General features: G+C 38.9%; 1 protein-coding gene across 4 annotated transcripts; it reads right to left on the reverse strand.

The window, feature by feature from the left end:
• Positions 1–370: 370 nt before the first annotated feature.
• MSL3 (MSL complex subunit 3) lies at positions 371–22,769 on the reverse strand. Of its 4 annotated transcripts, none has more exons than XM_040582754.1 (13): positions 22,618–22,769; positions 20,578–20,660; positions 19,897–19,992; positions 19,228–19,328; positions 18,202–18,293; positions 17,286–17,408; positions 16,695–16,855; positions 14,577–14,735; positions 13,852–14,114; positions 13,343–13,452; positions 13,056–13,155; positions 12,483–12,567; positions 371–2,500 (listed from the first exon to the last, which is right to left on the reverse strand). In XM_040582754.1, the coding sequence occupies exons 1-13, from the start codon at positions 22,714–22,716 to the stop codon at positions 2,401–2,403; spliced, it is 1,572 nt and encodes a 523-aa protein (XP_040438688.1). In that variant the 5' UTR covers positions 22,717–22,769; the 3' UTR covers positions 371–2,400. The 4 variants fall into 4 exon arrangements, with proteins under 4 accessions (XP_040438688.1, XP_040438689.1, XP_040438690.1 ...); XM_040582755.1 differs by lacking the exon at positions 22,618–22,769 and adding an exon at positions 21,637–21,744; XM_040582756.1 differs by lacking the exon at positions 19,897–19,992.
• Between the last annotated feature and the right edge of the window lie 503 nt (positions 22,770–23,272).

Below are 23,272 nucleotides of genomic sequence, written 5' to 3' on the forward strand. Positions count from 1 at the left end.
TTTTGCAAGCCTCTTGCACTGCTTCAAAAAGAAAAAATCGGGTATAAAAATAGGAAAGCAGTAAAAGAAGAGTGGCAGTACGGTAGAGTTGTCAAAGATGTGCATTACTGTAATAAAATACAGAAACCTAAACTTTTTAAATTCAGAAATGGTGTCCAGGGAAGTCATGTCAAAAGTGTCAAAAAGTGCAAAAGGGTGCTACTTTTGAGAAAAGATTTTTTGTTGTTACGAAAGCAAGACCATTTGCAATATTATATCCAACTGCAGCTTTGAGAGAATTTTACAGAAAGGTTAGTTCACATAAGGCTGTATTAACTAGACCTTCAAATGTTTCCCCCCATCATATATTTTGAGAATCATCATAGCGTAATGACAAGGCAATATCAACAGTTTTAATAACCTCTGCATGCAGAAATTGTCATTTTAACCATTAAACACAGCCATACAATATGGTTTAAACTCTGTTCATAACTTGCCTTATACTCACAGGTACTAACAGTGGAACAAAAACAAATTTGCCATATTACACACAAACATTCCTGCAATACAAAGGATTGAGCATTCCAGGCAGTATTCCAAGATTAATCTCGTTAGACAGTCATTAGTATTTTGTTGAGCTGCCTTTTTAGAAAAACAGGGCCTAAGCCTAGAATGAAATATGTTTGGAAAGCGGATTTTGAGGTACTTGAATTCTACTAGAGATTCAAAACTTCTGCAATTTGAGAAAGACTAAAGCTTAGGAAATTTTTTTGGTTCAACAGAAATGCATTAAAAAAAAAAAATAAAAAAAAAAAAAAAAAGAGTACTACTACTACATGGTAATCTTTAGAACTAACGATCACCAAATCTGCATGAATCCATGCCAAACACTCACTTAACAACCATTAAGTTTAACATATTTTTTACTTTTTTTTTTTTAAAAGGCAAAACCTAAATTGCTAAAACAGAGGTAATCTTTATCCTTTCAGTTCAAAAGCTTTCAGAGTGTACCAGTGTGTCAGGAGTGACACTGAATGTCAACAGTAGATTTCAGATTTTCTTTGGCCTCTTAAACTAAGCTTGCCATTGACATTTGAAAGATGACTCCTCCTAACTACCAGTTTCTGCAGTTCTGGGAGGAACGTGTTGACTTTTGCATTACCGGTAAGTGTTCTAATGGAAGTTTTCTGAACTAGGCAGGATTACAGAGTGATTAATGCAGTACTCTATGAGCCTTGAGTCCTGTATTCTCCCAGTGCTTTTAAAATCTGCGTCTGTCTTGACACAGCAGAGGATTCTGAAGGCCAGAGTTCTAAGTCACGACTGAGGTTTTGATGACAAGACAAGAATGATATTTCAATTCATTTCTACCGGATGTGTTGTCAGATTTCTAGGAACCCATTTCTCACAGAATTCCTATTTCCAGAGCTAGTGTTTAAAACTGGCTAAAGAGACATCCTTCAAGTCTGTAGAAGACTCAGTGATACAGAAAGGGTTTCTCTCCCTATGTTGTCAATGCTCTCACCTCATTGTATGCACACTTAGTAATCTCAAAAGTACTAATCAAGCACAAACAAGATGGTTTAGACAGTCAAAATCACACATTTACACAGCAGCCACTGTGAACTTTATTAAGAAAAGAAGTGTTTGCCAGTTAAACTGCCATCACTTTATCAACTTCTCTGCTTATTTGTAAAAAATCACCTCTTTCATAATGGCTCTGGAAATCATTTATTGCCAGGTAAACGCTGGATCACTGGCAACGTATGCTCTCCTTGGAACTCTGGCAGCCTTACTATGAAAGGAGCTATAAACACCTTTGCAAAATGCAAAGCAAGCAACACATCTTTCATTCAAGCAACAAAGTCATTCTTGAGGCAGATGTTATGCTAGCCAAACAGCAAAAACACCTTTACACTAAGCAATCTTTTCTGTCATGACAGTTCCACAAAATGAAGTGCAATTTGTGAGGAAAAAAAAATGCTTAAGATACCACTTATGCATTCTCTTCATGTAACTGTGTAGTCAAGTCTTATTTCTCAGGCTGGAGAGGTTGAGCTAAAATGAAACACAGCATGATGATCTATCTTCATGAAAATGTCCTGTTGCTAATGCATCTGCTTTTGCTTCCTTTGCTCTTTAATAGTCCTATGCAGTCCTATGCATTAGAAGTCAGAACAAGGCTTCTTCGTTCATTTGGAGTCAGAGTTATATTCAGTTCTCTAAGCAACTCACAACGTAGTCTATAGAAATCTCTGAAAAGAAGTTCTCCATTCCCAAGTAATCCAACCATCACAGAAGATATTTTCCTATTTCTTCAGCTCCAGAAGTTGTTTTAATTCCTTTTTCATCTTGTAGCCATGTGGCAAAATAGCATTGTCATGGGCTACATATAGTAAGATTTAATCTTTATTAATAGCTTCAGTAGATTGCCCGAGGATTTTTAGTACTGTAGTAGGCTTCACATGCAGCTACATAAGCAGATTCTGGGAAGAAATCATCATGGTATTCTGCTAAAAACCTGAGAAGAAAGCACACCAGAAAAAGAACAGAACATGAAACATTTAAGACAAAAAGCTATTTTCAAATTAATTTTTAAGCTTAGCAAAACCACAGCCTGGGAATTAAGAATTATTACACTTTGAAATTTGGCATACAAAAGGCTTGCCCTATTTTTACAAGTTTTACATAGTGAGAAAAGCCTTGCCCTATCATTCGCAAATCCAAATAGCATTAAAAAAGTGCTCAAGCTCAATAAAAACAAACGCACAAGTTGAAGCTACACTAAAAAAAAGAATGCAGAGAACTATCACAGAAGAAAAAAAAACCTGAAAAGATCTTTCTGCAACTTGTCAGTCACCTGTTCAACATAAAATTTTCATTTATGTCAAAAACAGGATTTTCAGTTATCACTATGTCAGTGTTTTATATAAATGGCCAGTAATGATTAAGTCAAACCGTATTTTTTAAAAGGTAAGTAAAGCTATGATTTGCTGTTTCTTGTGCCTGTGCATTTAGGGTCTCTGCCTCTCATGAGTTTCTGATTTAAATATGGCTCTCAAAGACAAAATGCATCTTTTGCAAAACCAATTCCCTAATTTCAGATTTCTGCAAGCTGGTCTTCAAATATTCAAACAGCAAAGCACCCAATATTTTATCATGTCTTTCTGCCCTGCTAACATGCAACTCTTTCTTTGGTTTAGGACTGAAAACAAAAATAAACTGTTCTGCTACTAACACAAGTAATAAAGAGCTAAAATGACCATATCCTCTATGTTCTTTCCTTGTTATAACAAAATACCAGGTATGCAAATTGGGGCAAAAGGGTAAAATGGATCTGAAGGAAATGACCAAACTGTTTTTCCAGAAAAAACACACAGACCTTCAAAAATATCTGGATATTAAAGATCAGCATCAATAAAAATGGCAAAAGGTTAGCTACAGATTCTCTGTTTGAGTTCAGCTGGAAGCAACGGAACAATATCATTTGCAGAATCTGGTTTCTCTCAAGAACCACTGGCTAGGGAGACAACTTCACTACTGGAAGCTAAAAATACCAGTTTTGCATAACCAATATTCTGTACCGAGAAAGTCCAAATGAAAAAAAAAAAAAAAATGTATAGGTGAATGCAAGTAAAATCATAGCATTTCTCCAACCTCACCCACAGTTATACTGTCTGAACTAGGCATATCCTTTGATGTTAAGAGAGCCAAAGCATCAAAGAATACTGACAAGGTTCTCTATTTAAGGCAATCTAAATATATTAATTGTTGAGAGCTCACACATAAAGGTTACAGCACAAAAACACAGGTAAATCAAAAAAGGTTGATTTTTACACACACACACAATCCTTGTACTTAAACATGGGCGTCAGACAAGTGCTAAACTGGAAGAATAACTGGTTACATCCTACTAATTCTAGGAAAAAAGCAGTGAGAAATACAAGCTTTTTTTTTTTTTTTTAGAAGAAATCAATCCTTCAGTGTGTCACCATTTATTTAGAAGGCACTTTGTCAACTTCTTCTGTACTTCCTTATTCCATAGGAGTTCTGTAATTAACATTATAGAGGGACCTAAGGTGGTTTCTGATGTAAAAAGTTTCAAGGTTTAAAAGAGGGAAGTGAACTGGCTGGACAACCGATACATTCCCAGAAGATCAAATGGCAGCTTGGTTTTGGTTTTAAGTATTACCTAGGGAACTGGGCAGAAAAGGCTCCGTTATGTGACCCATAACAGCGTCTATCTAACCAACCACATTATTTCTGGCAGTATTCAGCTGGGCAGGTACTGCCAAAAGAGAGTAAGATCTCTCATCTTTCTTTAAAGCAAGGATCCAACCGGCTCTGCCACAGACTGACACCACATAAGCTATAATAATAAATGTGTAAGAGCTAAGTAAATTTAAAGTTCCACACAGTCTTCATTCATGCAATCCTACTCCAGCATACTTTTCACGTATAGGTATTCACACTGTGCTAGTTTCTCACTGGGTCCAACAGTAGCTTCCGATTTTATTAAATAGCACAAAGTAGAAGGGATTACATAATTAAGTTTGAGACATTATTAAAAAATTTCTATGAAAACTTTTTGCCAAATCAAAAAAATTGCTTTTAATATTACAGCATATTAGTTGCATTATACCAATTTTTCAGACACAGAAATAAAAGCATTTAAAGAAATGAAATAAAACCAGCAGCAAAATATTTTCCCCTGAAAGAACAAAAGACAGTCAAAATCAATGCTAAGTCACAACTACTAAGGGAATCCAAATTAAAAATTTGGCAAAAGAATAAACCAGAAAAAAAATAGTTTTATTCTTTTCTTGAATTAAAAAAATAGGACAAATCTAGATTAAAATCACTGATATTTGTTTAATACACTGTTTGAATGACATTACTTAGCCATTATTAGCCCTTGTCTTTAAAACCATTCACCACCTAATTTTCTAAGCTTGCCAAGGCCATAAACCGCTCTAATAGTTTACACAATGCTATTTTTCATGAGATAGATACCTCGTAGAAAATAATCCAAAGAAACACAAAAACAATTCACACAATCAGATCCTCCCAGTCTTCACTGAAACATGTCATTCATTTGCACTACAAACACACACCCCTTCCTCTAGGAAAACCACTACAAAAAAAGTACCGAAATCACAGCAGTTTAGAATCTAACAAAATACCTGAACATTGTAACTGCTACAACCTCTGACTACTTAGCTACCAATCACTTACTGGGATATGTGGGATTAGTATGAAGTGAGTGTGATAAGGCTTAAAACTTAATAGACTTGAGTATAACTTTTAACATGCTTAGGCTGCACAAGACAAAGATGAGACACAAATGGAATTTAATAATTCTCCAATAGCACTTGTTAATGACTTCAAGAGATAAACAAATTACAGAGGCCAATCAAGTTCCTAGTGTCACTGGATAACATGCTGTAAAACACAGAACCAAGTGCTAGATCATACTAGGGACTATATTTTAACAGAACATCAATAAAACAAAGGAACCTCCAGAGGACATTGAGTAGACAACAGTTCCAAGAAATTTAAGGGCAAGTAATGGGAAACAGGTTCATTTTCTCTTGCAAATTTCCTGACTTTTGCTTAAGATCATCAATCATAAATGCCAGTTTGGTGCAAGCTAAAGTGACAGCTGGTAAAGATGAGAAATTTTAGCTGAGATGCCTGTGGCACAGCCACAACTCAAAAAAATATAAAAATAAGAGCAGGCAGAATGCATGCAGTCAAATGTACGTCTCTGTTCTTAATATAACAGTTGTGAAACACAAAATACCCCAGAGCTGACAAACACAAATTGCTTTCTGCAGAGAAGCTGGAGGAAACAAGCAACAGAACACAAGGATCAGCTTCTGTCCCAATCCTTTGTATATTTGTACACAAAGCGCAGTAGCCCTTCTGAGGCTGCTTTCTATTCAAACTACATTGCAGTGCAGAAAGCTGGCACAGAAATATTAGGAGTCTCATAAGACTCTTAGCTACTGGGTATTTCACTAATGCTTTGCCCTCAGAAAAGCTGAAATAGCATAAAGATCAATTACACCGGCACCTGCAAGTCAGGAGCCGAGATTTAAAAACAGAGGGAGCTGTACTTAGCAAGCAGAGCCAACGTTCAGCTATAGATCAGAAAGCACATTGCTATTTAGCTATCCAGAGCAATGAATTGTTTCATTACTTTTAACTTGCAAACCTGATTAATTCAGTCACCTGTTGCATTATTGCCTTTTTCATTTTTACACTTTTTACAGAGTTCATATGCATACACCTACACATGAGTAATTGAGTTTGAGATGCATGGTCCACATAAACAACCTGCTGTTAAGACTGCACCTTTTTTTCTCATCATGATCAGCTGCAAAAAGAATACTTATGCTTTACACTCATGCTCAGAACATAGAGGTAACCTCTCTACCAAGGCTCCTAGAATAACAACACTCCAGGAAGGACTAGAGGGGATGGAGACAAGGGAAACAGACACAAGGGTGACCTAGCTTGAAGAACTCCTGTGTTCTGATTTTCAAGTGTGGCAGTCTGTAAGCAAGCTTACCCCAGGTGACTCCAAGCAATACCCTCACAAATACACTACCATCTGGCTGACAGTTATGCAGGCAGATCTAGCAAAAAGAGGCACGGAACCATCATTACCCACATTAAAAGCCCACTTGACACATGTATGTAAGGAACCTTTTTCAGAGTCCCTGAATTAATATGAGCTTTAAGAGCATCATCTGGTAGCAAAAATGTCCTTGTCTCAGCAGCGTCAACACAACCTGTTACCTGAACAGCCCCTGCACGAAGAAAAACATTCTTCTAAACTTCAGCTACCGTCACATGAATAAGCTCAGGAGCAGCCTGGAAAGTGTGGAAATTATGAAGGAAGGAAAACTTTACTGATTTTAAGAAGGACAACTTCAGACATAAAGGTGTAAGGAAAGTGTTAAAAGGAAAAGTTTCCAAGAAGGTGACATCTTACACACGGTACAGAATTCTAGAAGGTAAGCAGATGCTTTGATGAGATCAGTGGCCTGGGGTAGATGCTGTTTGAAAGGCAATTGTAATGATCTAAAGGAATTTGCTTAAAGAGCATGATGGATCCTAACTCTATGAGTCACCTCATCAAAAGAAATGTCATTTGCAGATTAAGAAGCTATCTCCTTTCCGAGACTACTACTCAGACGCAGGATTTGAAAGCTAAAAGGCTTGGTTTCACACAAAAGTGTATGCCACCACCTACCCCCCACCCTCTCCAACTGACAGGCATGTATAAGGCTGTTCAAGGTAAAAGCTTGCCCATACAAAGTTCATCATCAGCCCAATGCAGTCAACAAAACAAGTGAAGCAAAAAGTTTCAGATGTTTATTCTGATATCCAGTGTCTCAAGAACCACACCAAAGGAACAAACAGGCTTGTTTCGTTGACTGGACTCTTGTCACTCATCCACATACAGAAAGCAAGGTCATCTTCCTTGGCCTTTAAAGAGCAAGTGCAAAGAATTCCGAAGATGCCAAGCTGCCAACATAGTATTTCCAATAATCAGACTGAGTGAAAATTAGAAGTGATAACTTCTACTAGACCTTTTGGGAAAACAGCCCTACAAGAGCTCAATACAGCAGTCCTTGGCTGGTCTTGAGGATAACGACTCGCTTTTGGCAAGGCCAACACAGATCCCAGAATCAAGTCCTAGATTTGCTTTCTAAAAAAAGCTACCACAACACACTTAAAAATATTTTGGACAACTTTTCAGTTAGATGCGTGACCCAAGCCTCTGCTATTATATGTAGCAATACATTCATTCAAATACCCAGGCACCTGACAGTTTGGCAAGCAGAAGGAAGACAAGCAATCTACATGGTGAAGTTTCAGGAAGTATTTTTGGCAAAGCAATCAAGCCTTAGTAAAGAACAGTAAGTACACACAAGCAGATTATGCAGTCAAACCAGTCAAAAAAAAGCCTACCAAAAGTAAGAACCAGTACAATAACAGGTACTCACTGACTAAGAAGCATTCAACATAAAGGTGGCAGAAGTTCAAGAGGACCCAAAATAGCAATTACCTCTCTATCCCAGTCAATGAACACAGCAAAGCCCAAATACAACAGTAGTAATGCCTAAAATAAGGCATATGGATTCACTGTGCAAGTAGAATTCCTTTGCTACAAAACTTTTAGGAAAAAAAAGTTCCTTTACCTGTTTGTGCCTATAAACACACAACTGTCCATTTACACTCAGAACCTTGGTTTTCTCACATTTAGGCTCTTAATTCCATAAGGTTTTCTAGTATGTTGTAATTGCTATGCTGCACAGGTACTTTTTGTCAAGTAACCAATTAATCCCAAAATTGACAGGCAAATAGAAAAGCCCTAATCAATATAAGAAACAGTAGCAGAATTGCATTCTTTGTGATCTTTCAAGAAGTGATTTTTAATCACTTGCCATCTTGCAACTTTATTTAGTTGCAATGACCAGGAACTCCCTTCACAAGCAACTTCACCTAAATACCATTTTTTTTCTATTCCATTCACCATGTGCAATGATTCATTTTTTCTTTCTCAGAAAGCCACTAATAACCTCTCATTAATTGCACATTAGCACAGACTAGTGGTCATAATTCGCCACTGCAGTTACATATAATAAAATTACGATACTCAAAAAATGTTGTGCTATCAAAACCAGAGATCGAAGTCTCGAAGTTACTTCAAACAATTTGTCATCTTTCTACGTACACATTTTATTATCACAGTTGTCTAGTCTGGTCACATTCCGATTGGCTTCCTTCTTATAAAATGCTCAACAGTATTAAAATACTTTTCTACCCGTGGAGCAAAGTGGCACAATAGAGACAAGCAGGTTGTAAAACATCAGGAAAAAAACCAAGATCTAAAATGAAAGAGACAACTTACAGGATATACTGAATTTGAAATATCAGTGGTGGCTTTTTAACAACACTGAAGTCTTTGACCATTAAGAATGCAATTTTCCATAATCTGAAATAATACATATTGGCCTCATCTGGAAAAATGTATTAGAAATTTTAGAAGCATTATTTTAGAAATACTTCGTCGCTTACAAAATACTTATGGCTTTCTGAAGTGCTGTACCATTTTGTTTTGCTTTTTTTTCTAAAATGCAAATGACATTAACTGAATTACCTCAGTGAAGATGTCTTGCTATTCTAAAACCAGACATGTTATATTCTCCTAATTTTTAAGTATCTCCTATTGGTCAACAGTCCTGATAAATGACCACTCTGATCCCAAAACAGATTTTCAAGTCAAGGATGTGTTCAAATCAATGGAAACAAACTGGCAGCTTCTTGCCTATCCATTTCTCATCACTCAAGCTGCCCCTGGAGGCACGCTACGCACCTCACAGTACAGAGAAGTTGTAAAATACAGCACACAGAGCATTTAATTAAAAATACAGCTGAAATAATTGTATTAGTTAAAAGGCAATAATGATTCTATCTCAAAAAATATCAACAGGCAGAAGACTTAATCAGGGGTCCTTTGCTAGTAAGACCAGCAGTTAGTACACACCAGTTACTGTGTTAGCTCCCACTGCTTGCTCCTGAAGACTAAACTCAAGCTGTAAGTGAAATTCACCGAAACAAACTGGCGTGTTTGTCACTGAAGTCCATTTCAGGCTGTTGTTCTTCTGCAAGTATTATAAATTATTTCAGAAGCTAAATAATTTTGAGGCAAAGACTAAGAGTTTTGCACTTAATTTGAGAAACTATTTTTTTTTAGTTGTGCAAATTCTATAATTGAGAAATAAATACTCATGTTCTCCATGAAGAAAGTTTCATTATGCATGCTAGTAGAAAGCTGCACTAAGCACAAAGGGTACAGCTTCTACTTAATATGAAACTCAAAAAAAGTCCATTTCATACATCCCTTAAAAATATATGTTGCCTGGGAAACTGAGATCAATCTTGTCTAGCAGCAATCTAAGGGCATGACTGGAAAAAACTACCCATGTAGCATCTCAAAGTGAATTTAATGCATCTATCAAGTATGAGTAAACTCAAAACAAGCTTCCAGATGAAGTGTTCTATTAAATCTGTTTCTCAGCCCACATGAGATTAATAATGCAAATGTGAAATGAAACTGTAAATTTCAGGCATAAAATCTAAAGTCAAAATTAAATCAGCATCTATGCCAGAACTAAATCAGTTGTGTACCACATGAAAGTTTTCTTTAAAAATACGTTAACTACTTTGCCTGGACTATTCTACCTAGAATTCAAAGGAAGATTCAGAAACAGTTTTATTAATGCAAGCAGACAGCTTCAATCCCTTTTCTGCTATTAGAAAAATGAAGGACAATGCTTCACCTTAGCCTCAAGTTTTCTCTTGTGATGAGAACCAGCTAATGCAGACGTATTTCTGTGATAAAAATCAAGTCTGAACAGGTTTCTAGAAAATTTAATTTTGACCACTTTCAATGACATACGGAAATAAATATCCAAATGAAAGAAATCCTGAAGTGCCAAGAACACATTTTCAACACACTTGAAAAAAAGAAAAAAATCTAATAATTTGCATTGGAGTTTATGTTACTTATTTGAATACGCAGTAGCATGCCCAGTAAGGAAACTAATCTAAGAAGAGTATTTATCACAAAGCTACCCAAGATCACATGCCTCCTACAGCAGTAACTGTAACATGGATGTTTTTTCAGGAAGGTTCTCAATTTGAACAGTTCTGATGAAACAAGAGAAATAATTATTTCACCACAGAAAACAAACCTTGAGAACTGCATCAGCAAAACATACGTGATGCTGCCTTAGAAAGCAGTTGGAAAAAAACACACATCCCTCAATATTTTGTTGTACCAGCTATGCAATATCCACACAATGATTGCCCTAGGGTGCTCATTCCAGTTTAGTTGTAGTCCGGTCTTAAGGACTGAATGCCCACTAGCACTGGAGCACACTACTGGTTAAGTGTTTTCCAAAAGGAATGCAGCTTGTGTACACAGCACAAGACAAAGCATGGTAAGCGGAACTACTGAGAGATTTGCTTCAAAAGCACAGCTCTATCTGACCTAAAAACGCTTATATGGAAACGCCTTCTGATTATTTTTTTTTATTTCTACTTATAGATGACTACACATTTCAACAAGATGGTCAGATGGAAAAGTAAGACACATGGATACTACCACTAGTACTTTCAGTTTAATTAGCTCCCTACTTGTATGGAGGGTGGGGGGGGATGTGTTTCCTCCTTCCCCCTATTCCACCCAACCCATCCACCCATCCATAGACTCAGTATGAAGAAACTGCATTTAAGATGCTAAAGAGTAGAGACCTGCTCTGACCAAGTCAGAAGAATCTGAACAGGCAGAGGTTTGGTAAAAACTGATTTGATCCACAGCAAGTTAAGCACCCTACATAATATTCACACCAAGCAAAAACAGGTTTCCAACAATAAACGCTAACACTGTCCTGTTTAACTTAAAGGTATTTTGGATACTAACAAGGATTTGACAAAATAGAAATGTAAAAAAAGGAATCAGCAAAACTTGAAAATTAAATGCTTCAAGAGAAAAAATTTGTCGTTTGGAAACTTTGAAATTTAAGACAGCTTTTATTTTCAATAAACAATTAAAGTAAAAGCATTTTAATAGTTTTACCTCCCTGATCTCTAACAGGACTTCTGATATGCTAGTACTACATTATGTTACTTCTCAGTAGGTGACTACTTAAGTCTTTGACCAGAACATAGTTAGGAGTTCCACGTTTGTTCCAGGTGTTTACCATTTACAACACTTTCTCCTCTAAATTTTCCCTTGAAAATTTATCTTCCACTGCATTGATGCTGCATAATATAGTGCCACACATTTTAACTACTGGTACAATTTCCATGCACAGATACTACCCAAAGTACCTCACAAACAAAGCTGATCATGGTGCAGTTATGACCATACTGACTCCAGCCATGGAGCAAGCATGGTCAGAGAGAGTTTGGGTACCTCTACAAGCCACTGCACTGCATAACAGAGAAAACTTTCCGTTCAAAGCTCAGTTAGGACAGTCTTTTCTTTAAAAAAACCTACCATAATTAGAAACATTCTAAACCACAAGTTTCTCCCCCTGCTACTATCAAAGCAACATCAAAACTCTCAGATTATGCTCTAAAAACTAGCAATGCAGAGTTTGTATTTCCTCATAATACTTAACTAAGTCAAACTTGTTCTTCAATACATACTACCAAACAAACGTTTATACTTCAGTTCTCTATCACCGTGTTTATCAAAACTAGGGAGCTCAGGTTCCCTTCAATTTGCATTAAAGAATCAAAGAAATCTTGGTTTAATCTTTATTCAAATTGTTATTACTAAAATCTTATATTAATTTTATCATATTCTTGTAGTTATAGAAAACTAACATCTTATTGTAAAAATCCTTTGTCATTCTAGGACATTTAGGATCTATTTAAGAATGTAAACATTGCTGTGGTGCATCGCGTCACATTACCTCAGAAACATTTCGAAGTGTTTTACTAAGGCCTTTAGGTTTTTGTCAGGAAAGCACATCTTCCCCAGTATTTCTGGTAGCTTTACTGTAAATAAGAGAAATAATGTTTACACCTGTTCTTGTAAAAGCAGCTTCTAATTACTTTTATCCACTCTACAGAAAAGAATATAAAAATTTCTTCTCCCTGCAGCCTCCACTTTTCTTTGCAAGTTACTCAGTGATCCTTCAGTGACCTTTCAAAGACTCACTACAAAGAAACGTGCTGAGAAAGTGAATGCTTGATTTAATGATGTTTGATAGTGTATTGGAAGTAATGCTTGTTTGCTTTTGTTAAGTGAAGGCTTATAGAGCCAGTAAAAGAAAACCAAATTTATGAACAGCCTAAGAGATTTAAACAGATTAAAATGTATGTTTCTCCAAGAAGAAAACTAAATATGATAAAGCAAACGGTAAATCGCACAGATATGATCACTGGAATAAAAAAAAAAAAAACAAACAAAAAAACCACAACAAAACAAAAGCCCAAACAAATCAAGCAATTTTGGTTAAGCACAGAGTTCCACATCGGTTTACCAAACATCCGTAGCAAATGTTGAGATCCATAAATATATGAAGGAGGTGGCGGTTGATCACTTGGTGGATAATTTTCTGGCATCAATTTCCAGGACAAAACCTAACACGAAACATTAAAATGTTGGCTGTGAAATCTTTATAGCACCATAAATAATTAAGTCTGTACAGAATTTAAAAATCAAAGATGAAATAAGTAATACAAACAAAACTTTTTCTTACATAGCCCTGCTCTGAGGTCCATGAAACCTTTAATCATTGAATCTAGGACAGTAACAAAAATCTGTTACCTCATTCAATTCATTGTTTCTTCTACCTTCAAAGCCAGTAAAAACTGCACTCCCCTCTTTGCTAGGAGTCAAAGTTATAGGTGAAGATGATCCACTATGGACAGGGGTTTCTTCAAAAGGGAAAAAAAAAAAAAACAAAACAAAAAAAATCAGAAAGATTTTATCATTTGTTTTATGGAACTATAAACTATTAAACATAAGTAAGGCCTGCTGCTAAAACGTTTAAAGTCTTAAATACTGGAATTCAGTATATGCTATCCTACAGCAGGCTCACAGAAAAGCAACTCCTTGAACTCTGTTGAGAAACACAGTACCAATGTACTGAGAATATTGCTTTGTATTTCCCCCTTTGGTATAACAGCCTTAGAAACAAATAACTGATACAAAAAGTAATGAATTCCCATTGCAATCATTCAGTTCGCAGTCCACATGGCACTGATAAAAAAGAAGGAAAAAACCCAACAAGATGTAAGTTTGTGTAGAGCAACAATTTAAAGAGCAAAACCTACTTTTTTCCAGGTGCAAGAAGAGCTTTGGCATAGAAGCTGGGGTCTCAAGATGCCGTCGTTTAGGTTGTGGGGAAGCACTGCTTTCCGATAACCTGTCGCAGTTAGAGCTATGGCGCGTAGAACGCCTCAGCGACTGCAGAATTTCAGGTTCAGCTTTTCGTCTTTTTGGCGTGGCTGGCTCCCCCGTTGTAGGCTGGCTGTCAGTTGACTGAGGCGTCGGAGGATTCAATAGAGGAGGACTTGGGGAAAGTTCCTCCTGATTTCTAGGAAATAAAAGGCAGCTTTACAGAAGTGATCTCTAGATCAGTGGTTTTCCCCCAAAAGAGATTCTTCCAGGTTCATAGATCTTGTTAAATACTTACTCAGATTAGACAATCTCCTCCCAATAACTATCAAAGTGATGAGGCCTCTTTTAAATACTATTTTCCAGAAGTATATTTATTTCCAGATTTACAAGTTAATGAATACAAATTTACATTTCAACATAATTTTTCCGCCACAAAGCTGCAGCATATCTCTACACCAGTCAGTATAAACCCCTTTGGAATTAACCAGATAGAAATTCAGAACCTGAATTCAGGCAAGCAAGAAGAGTTTATTATCAACCTGATAAAATGTTGAAGTCAAACCCTGTGAGAATATCATCCCATTTTGAACACATAACCGTATTTTATTGCATTTTCCTTAGGAGATAAGCAGTATTAGACTTCTTTTACTCAACATACCTGTTAGTATTTGTTGAGTTTTCTTTGATGGGAAGAAAGAATTTTGATGAAGTTACCTTCTTAAATTGAGCTTGTTCATATGGATAGAGCAAAATTAATGGAAGTGTGAAGTCAAAGGTTATTCGCAGCCCATCCACCATCTCTTTACATAGCTCAACACTAAAGCGGGGGCGGAAAAAAAAAAAAAACAGATAATGAATTTCAGAGTCGCATGTCAATTTTTCAGTGTAGTTGTAGGAAATTCCCCTTTAATACAGATCATTAACATGCTAACTACAATATGCTGATTTCATCACTAAGTAATGGTAAGTGATTAAAAGCATAAAGACAGCAATTGCTGTTGGTAACTTCAGAAATACAAATTTCAAAAGTCTGCTTAATAAGCTCTCACCGTATCATACAATTGCTCGGTTGTGTTACTTTTTACTGGATTAATAAAATCTACAGTAAACCAAGTCAGTCAGATGTTTTTCATGTAAGTATTATTTTGTCTCTCCAAGTTTACAATGCTCAGAAGAGGCACCTGCCAGAGAAAGTAGGTACTCAACAGATTGAATCTTTGTGTAAAAAGCGTATGCAGAATTTGGTCTACAGCTTCTAAGATGCAGTTAAGGCTGTGCTTCAGAGATAGCCAGTGAACCAACAAAACCAGATACATTTGCACTGGAGATCAGTTTCCAGTGACCTGCTCCAACAGGACACTTTCAGAGCAGCACATTTAGAGGAATTTCAGTTTTAGGCTTGTGTAAAAGACTCACAGTGTTAGGTGGTGAGCAGATGTGCTGTTACAAGCGGAACCAAGAACACTGAGTGCAGCCCACCTGCAACACCTTCACCTCTATGAAGGTATTAGTCCCTCACATTTCAAGTGCATGTATGTGTATGGTAACAGGAATGTGATTCCGCCAAAATGACCCACATTAATAAATTCCATACCTCTTATTACCATTACATACCACCTGCTAGAACTACAGCTTTAAAAAAAAAATACTACATATAAATTGGGTCAGGGGAGCATCATGTGCAGAAGCTCTATCATGTCTGAGAAGGTCAATTACCTTCTGTGTTAAAGCAGTAAGGGCAGTACATAAGCTGTCAGCTGGATCTCTCCTACTAATGGATCACTGAAATTATACACATCTTCTTAATAAAGACTGTGCTTTAATAAGGAAAATCACTTAAACATACACCTCTAAAAATCATAATGTGCGTACAACCTTCTGTTCATACTTCTGATGTCTCATCTAACTTCTTTGTTTGGGAAATTACATTACAAAGAAAGGAAGTATCACCAATTGTCAAATAATGAAAGACATCAATATAAATCAAGACACTTGCATAGACCAAAATATTGCAAGCAATAGCAACCATTGAAATAGAACATGGTAACAAGTCAAGACTTCTTTTTGATAAAATCCAAGACTCCACCCCAGTGTAGACTTAGGTCAAGAAGCAGTCCCATCTAATACTGAAATTCTTTAACGTACAAGAAAACAACAAAAAAAACCCACTACACTGCCAACATGCAGCATTAACAAAAACACTGCATTTGTAGCATGGTAGAAGAATATACGACTCAGTTGAGAAAACTGCAAATAAGATGCAGGATTGGTGTTATTAAACACATTGTTTCCCTATATTGACTATATATATTGACTCTAGGATTTGGGATCCCATGGGGGGAAAAGAAAAAAAAAAAATCACCTGCACTTGAAGCTCTCTAAGTGCTTATATTAAATTTTTATCTTTTACAAAATTTGAATCTGTACAGTTTTATTTAAGCAGGGTATTTTCGTGTCAGATACTCCCTCAGTGCTCAAAAAGTGCTTCACAAACAGCAACACATTCTTCCAAAACTGGTCACAATATTTACAAGAACTGTATCACTCACATGACAAAAGAAGATATCGATGCTGTTGCACCATGACTTTTCAGAGTATAGGGACTCTCTCACTAATAAACAAACTGCCAGTATTACTGTAGTACTGTAGACAGGTATCTGTCAAATATTTTAAGCTCCTTCAGCATACATCACAGCATAAGTCCACAGAAGTGAACAGCCTTGAAACAGAACACAGACTGCCAGGTCATTCTTCTTGTGGACTAAAGATTACTTACTTCTTCTCTGGTGGCACATAATGAAGATTCATATTAGCATGTAGAGTCATCTGATGGTGCCGAGATCTTTCATTGGCTGAAAAAGCAGCATTAATAGCAAAATGTTTCACGTATGACTCCAGGATGGTTATTATATTTGTCTGACAAGGAAGCTTCACTAGCTAAAAAAGAAACAACAAATTAATATCTTAAAAACAATTAGTAAGTATACCAAGCTAAAACTGGAGCTTGTAGTGTACCAACTAGTTTAGTAAGTCCCAATCGCATGCAGTAATTTCAGGAGTGATTAATTTCAACCCTTATTTTGACCAACCCTTTACAAATATCTAGAGAAACAAAAACATGGTCAGATTAACAAGCTTACTACACTGCCAGCTTTAAAAAAACCAACCTGTACTCTAAAACACAATTGGGTACTGAAACGTTAAGATTCTTAAATATAATGACAACTCACTGTTTTAGCTATTGAGTTCTGCTCCCTACACTCTTTATTCTTCCTCATACTGTCCAATAAAGTTTAAGAAAAAAATCGGGAGTTGTTATACACAAGAACTACTTTTGATGACCACCCTTTGCACATTCATTTCATACCCGTTTTCTTCTGTTAATATAGTAACAGTCTTCCTCAAGCTTCTTTTTCAAGACTTCAGGAATTTCTATGCTTATTGCTCTTTCCTCCATGTCTCTTTTTGTATGAGTGTCTTGTTCTTCTTTCTACAATGGACCAATGCAAGAAACAACATATCAGTTGTGCTTATGAATATTAGCAAAAAAGAACTTCAATAGTCAGGATACAATATATAATCAAGTTTTGTCATGCAGAAATAAAATTGTTTTATTTTTATAATATAGTAAATATTTAAGTGGATGGCTTACTGTAATCTGCAAATTCATTTTTTAAAACTTTTTTTTACCTTAGCATTCACTGAAGTATTTAGCACAAAAGAATGAACAGAAATTTGTTTGGTTTTGCTGCTTCAGATCACCCACACCGTAGTAGCTCAGTTCCACAGACCTTCAGAACAAATGTTCATGCTGTACTTTATTTTTAATAATGCAGAGAAAATAAATGTTTTTTTCTTGGAGTCAGTCTTCCACATTCTAATTTAAGACCAGACTTGACAGGTCCATTTCACAGTAAAATACAAAAGCCGGAAAGATCCTGCTCCTATTAGGATTTGTCCAACTTGCATAGACCAGTAAAATTTTACAGCACCCACAAATGTGGATAACCCACTTTGCCACATTCTTTCCACATAAGCCTTCTGTGTAGAAAGGGAGGGAAAGAACCAAATGTGTATTTTTAGATGAATATCAAAGAATCCTACAAGAATATGGCATCTTCTACAATTTTCAAAAACTCAACCACAGTAAGCACCAGGAATAGGAAAATTACGCTTTTAATTCCAGCTAAATAACCAACTGTGGCCTATATTTCATCTACTTCAATTTTTCCAGAATTTCAAATACAGTTGTTTAAATTCTATTAAGGAGCTCAAGAATATACCATTTCTGTCCTCTCTTCTATGTCACTTTCTTCACTTTTTATTTCTTCATCTGTTCCTTCATCACTGTCATCAGAAGAAGAACTACTTATAGCTGTGTAAAAGAGATTTCACATATTTATCTCACATCATTACATTGCAGAGGTTAAGACCAAACAGCTTCAGGACTCAATAAAAAAAAAAAAAACAAAACCAAAACAAAAAACAACCCACCAAAAAAGCACAACTAGCTTGTCTTATTTAATGAGGATAAATAATTCTGATTTAATTAAACAGATAAGTATTATTTACAGCAAACTAAAAACTTTCTAAAGATGTAAGAGAAGACATTTAGAGATTTACAGGAAGCATTCTTGCACCCCCTGTAACTGAAAACCACTCACTTTTAAAAGCTCCCTACACTTTTGAACAAATCTTCTCAACATTTATCAGACTTCAGCTCTGAACAGGGGATTAATGTGCTAACCATCCAATTGGAAAGTCTGGATCTGTGCAGCAACAGTTGCCAGAACATCAGCCAAGTGCCAGCCAGTGCTCCTGCTGGCTTTCAAGCTACAAAGAAAAATCCTATGAAATTAAAGATCTGGTTTGACAGTGAAATCAGCCAGTCAGCTGACAAGAAACAGATCCTTGTGCCATGTGGACTGGGGCGGTAAAAAAAATAATCATCTTATTGCCCCCTAAAATACATAGAAACACTAGTAAGCAAAGTGTCTTCTTTCCCAAGACCAAATAGAAAACTGAGGGCTTCCTGCACCTATTAATACTACACTAAACAAAGCAGCATTAAGCTCTGAAATCATTGATTAGAGTGCAAGTGATGCAAGGAAAAGCCTCTGGAATACAAGAAAAGAGATGCTTAGCATGAAATATAGTGCTCACTCTACATATGACTGCCTCCATGTATTTCAAACAGGACCGTGATACTCTTTGTGCCATCCTAACAGCATGGTACAGCATGCACAGTACACCTAGCTCAAAAAGTTAAAGGCATCATGCTAGTTATCAAAGAATGAAAATAAGCTCACAGTTTTCACTACTTTCATCATTTTCTTCAGCAGGAAGGCTTTTTAATACAGAGTCAACACCAGGCAACCTGCAACGTCTCTTCTTTCTTCCCTTTCTTCTCCTACAGAACATAAAATAGTTCACTGAAATTTGGCTAGTGTTATTTGTTTATCCTGATTACATCGCATGCAAATGCACAGGAAACGTATGTTTGTGTTATCTTCATTAACTAATGCCGGAATAATTTGGACAATGCTTATTTGAGAGTGGATACCTTAATGTCTGTACATTACCTCATATTCATGTGTTTAAGCAGTTCTTCAAGCCATGGCCAACCAATATTAGATTATTGCCTTTGGCTGAAAAATACTTCAGGTTTTCCTAAGTTATTTTTCAAGTACATTACTTTGGGAGGATGTAGAGCCCATACACAAGCATTTTGCAGCAATAGTTTAAAATAACATAGCTATTAAGTGTTAGTCATTCACAGTGTTGTTTAATAACAATATGGAGGTATCTACCTTAGTATGAGAAGAGTAGCTCTCTAGAATGCACTGACTGTACTAAGTAGATATCTACCATCTACAGTGTGAGCTTAGAGGCTAAACTCACTTGTAGACACCTGGATGTATTTGTTTGAATCTGAAACTGAATGTCTCATTCATTTTGAGACCAAAAGGATTTCTTACATGCGAGCCACAGCCTTCCGTGCCAATTTACGCTGTAATCTGCGGTTTTCGTCTGTATCACGAAGAACATGATCTTCAGCTGCCCATCTATCCCAGCTAAGGTAGATCAAAGAAAATTAACAACGGCTACAAATACATGCCACTCATAGTTACTAATAAATTAACATATATTAAATCCAAAAATCCACTCTTTTAATGTCATTCAGAAGCAACTTCTTTATCACAAGGTTTGCATCCTTTTGTATCCACATGGCTTAAACTCTCACGTTGCTATCTAAAATCTCTCAAACCTTGATTTAACATGTGAGTGTTTGTAGTACCGACACATGCTACAGATCACAGTCAGAGGCTGCACTCCTGTACTGTGGCCTTGATAACCGACGAATCCAGGTCTAGATTTAACAAAGTATAAACTCCTTTTACTAATGGAAACCTAGGAGCCACAAGTATATGCTGAAGACAGATATCCCATGAAGTTTAAACTCACGGCTACCAAACTGATCCACTGAAATTTATGGATACAGACCAATGTGGCAACATCAGCAAGAACATTACAGGCATTCACAAAACCAAAAAAATACTCCTGCAAACATCAGTCTTTCGATATTCTGCACAATGCCTTTCTTTGCACAATAAAACAAAGAAAATGGAAGAACTGAAACCATGCATACAGGATCTTACCTTCTGTTCCAACCGTTAAAATGGATCAGATACTCTGGAATCTTTCTGCCTTTCTCATCTTTTCCAACAACAATGTCAACAATCTGAAACAAATATTGAATAGCGTGTATTAAAAACCTTAGAGGAAGTAAGCCTTCCAGCATTTAGGGAGTTTATGCACAAAGAAAAAAAGAAGCATGCATTTAGGGAAATGAAATATACATACAATGTTGCCAGTGAACACTGATAAGAGCACGATACAGATTATACTAAATGGTCAAAAAAAATAGCTTTTTTGTTGAGCACTTTAAATGTTGGGGACTGCTAACCATCTTTGTCCTGTCCTCAAGTGTCCCACGCTTTCAAGTCAGACAAAAAGAGATACAAAACAATGCAGTATCACAATACAAATATAGAGATATACATCTGGGCTACTAACGTTTTCTCCTGTGTGCTCTCTTCGTGCCGTCAGAGCAACAGACAATATAGCTCTCTCTATATAATCAGAAAACCTTCTCTGAACAACACAGAATCTTGGCCACAAAATATTAAAAGGCTTTAGGAATGTCTGAGCCTTTGTTTTCTTCCTCTTTTTCACACACGTAAAATGGGTCAGTCTGAAAGGGCCTGCCCCTCAAAAGAAAAGTCATTTTGGGTGGATCGTTAAGAACATCACGACTAGAAATAACAAAGGAATAATTCTGCCTGCACTTGAACGGCTCTCAATAGACCATGTATCTTCAAATGCACCTAGCAGTTAGGCTGCAGTAATGTTTTAATTTGAGAATTCAGAATATAAGAACTATTGATGGAGTCAAGGACAGTTATGCTGGACTTTGCGGTATTTGAAAGTAAAGAAGAAAAGGCACCATCATCTTTTGCACCCAGCTGACCTCTAGGGCTGGCAATTAAAGCTGTTCAGGTGGTTAGAACATTTAAATATATATACAAACAAAAGTGCAGCCTAAAATATGACAGGAAGGTGGAGCTCCTGATCAAAGATGTTTGAAAAACTGTAATCTACACAACTAGCAAATGTGCAACAAAGCACAAATCTGGTCAAGAATCTGGCTGCAGTACCTCCATTGTCATCCCTCTCCGTAACAAAACAAAAGGTAAAAACCACAACTCAGTTCGCTGAGTACTTGGCACTGAAAGATCACCTCGCATCCCACTGATACCCTAAAACAAGATCAAATTGACGTAAAGCTCTACAATTACTATCACTACTATGAAGGCCCAGCCCAGCGAGTCAGGCACCTCTTACTGCAATGCTCATGGTCCACCACCCACTGCTTGCTACCGTATTTCTGTACACTCTCCCGTACCACCCGGACCATCTAAACCGTTCTGAACGGCAGAAGGGCGGGCAGTAAGCGCAGGGCAGCAGGGAGGGGCAACACGCCAAGCTGTGCTACGTAAGCGCGGGGATGAAAAACTTTCAGAGCTCCTTCGCAGGTGCCCAGCGAGAAGGGCCGGCGGGAACAGCGCCCCACACTCCCCGAGCCCCCGGGGGCGCCGCGCCGGAGGGCAAGGCCCCGACGGCCCGTGCTCCACCGCCCGCCCCTGTCACCGTCACCCCGGCGGCGGGACGCACCGCCCCGCCGGGGGAAGGCGCACGGGCTCGCACACGGCTGCTACGCGCGCCGCCGCGCCGGAGCGCGCCGCGGGAAGGGGGACAAGCCCCGCCGGAGGGGCGGGCTGGGACGGCCGGGGGGCGACGGCGGCGGTACGAGAGGCCCGGCGGGGACGAGCACCGCCTCGCTTTGTCTCCCGGCCCCGTGACGGCGGGCGGCCCTCGGCCCGCAGCCGCTTCGCCGGCTGCCCCCACCCCGGGCCAGCACCCGTTTTCCGCAACAAGTGCCGCCCCCCCGCCGCCGCCGCCGCCGCCGCCGCCGCGGCCCCTCCGCCTCCCGCTCGGGGGCGCGCGCGGCGCCCGGCGGAGCGCGCGAACGGCAGCAACGGCCGCGGGCCGGGCTCCGCGCCGGCCCCGCCCCGCCGCGTGCGGGAGGAAGCGCGCGGGGGCGGGGAGGGGGGGCAGGGTCGCGCGCGGCGGGTCACCTTGGCATCATAGAGCACTTTGGCCTTGGTGGGGTCGGGCTCGAAGCAGAGAACTCTCTCCCCACGGTGGAACTTAAATTTCATTCCCCGCGAGGTCATTTGTTCATCATGGCGCAAAGGAGAGAAGCCCCGCCCCCTCCCGCGGGGCGGCGCTCCGGCCGGCCCCGCCCCGCCCCTGCCGGCCGCCGGCTCCTCGGGCGGAGGCGGGCTGCGCCGCGGCGCACGGCGTCCCCTGCCCTCGGCGGGTGAGGGGCGGCTGCCGCGGAGCCCGGCCGCTCTCCCGTGCCCGCCCTGCTGGTCACCGCGGGGGGAGCGGTGGCGAGGGGACGCGTCCCTCCGGGTGGGAGGATGGCCGCCTGCCCTGGGCCGGCGGGGCTCGGGCCGGGTGCGGCGCGGGCTCTCGGCCCTGGCAACTCACCCGGCCTTGCCGCCCGTGCTGGCGGTGCCCCGCCGCCCCGTGAGCGTGGGGCTGTGCCCGCCGGGGGAGCGGGGTGCGGGGGAGCGTGCCTGCACCCCGAGAACGACGGCGGCCCTGCTCCCGCCCTTACTGCTTCCCCGAAACATCACCACGCGGTTTCCATTCCTTACGCTGTTTCTTGCGTTCCCCGCTAAGCGAAGAACCGCCCTGTACTTCCAGGATGACTATTTATACATT

Source organism: Falco naumanni, chromosome 2, assembly GCF_017639655.2.
Source record: "Falco naumanni isolate bFalNau1 chromosome 2, bFalNau1.pat, whole genome shotgun sequence".
Lineage (NCBI taxonomy): Eukaryota > Metazoa > Chordata > Aves > Falconiformes > Falconidae > Falco > Falco naumanni.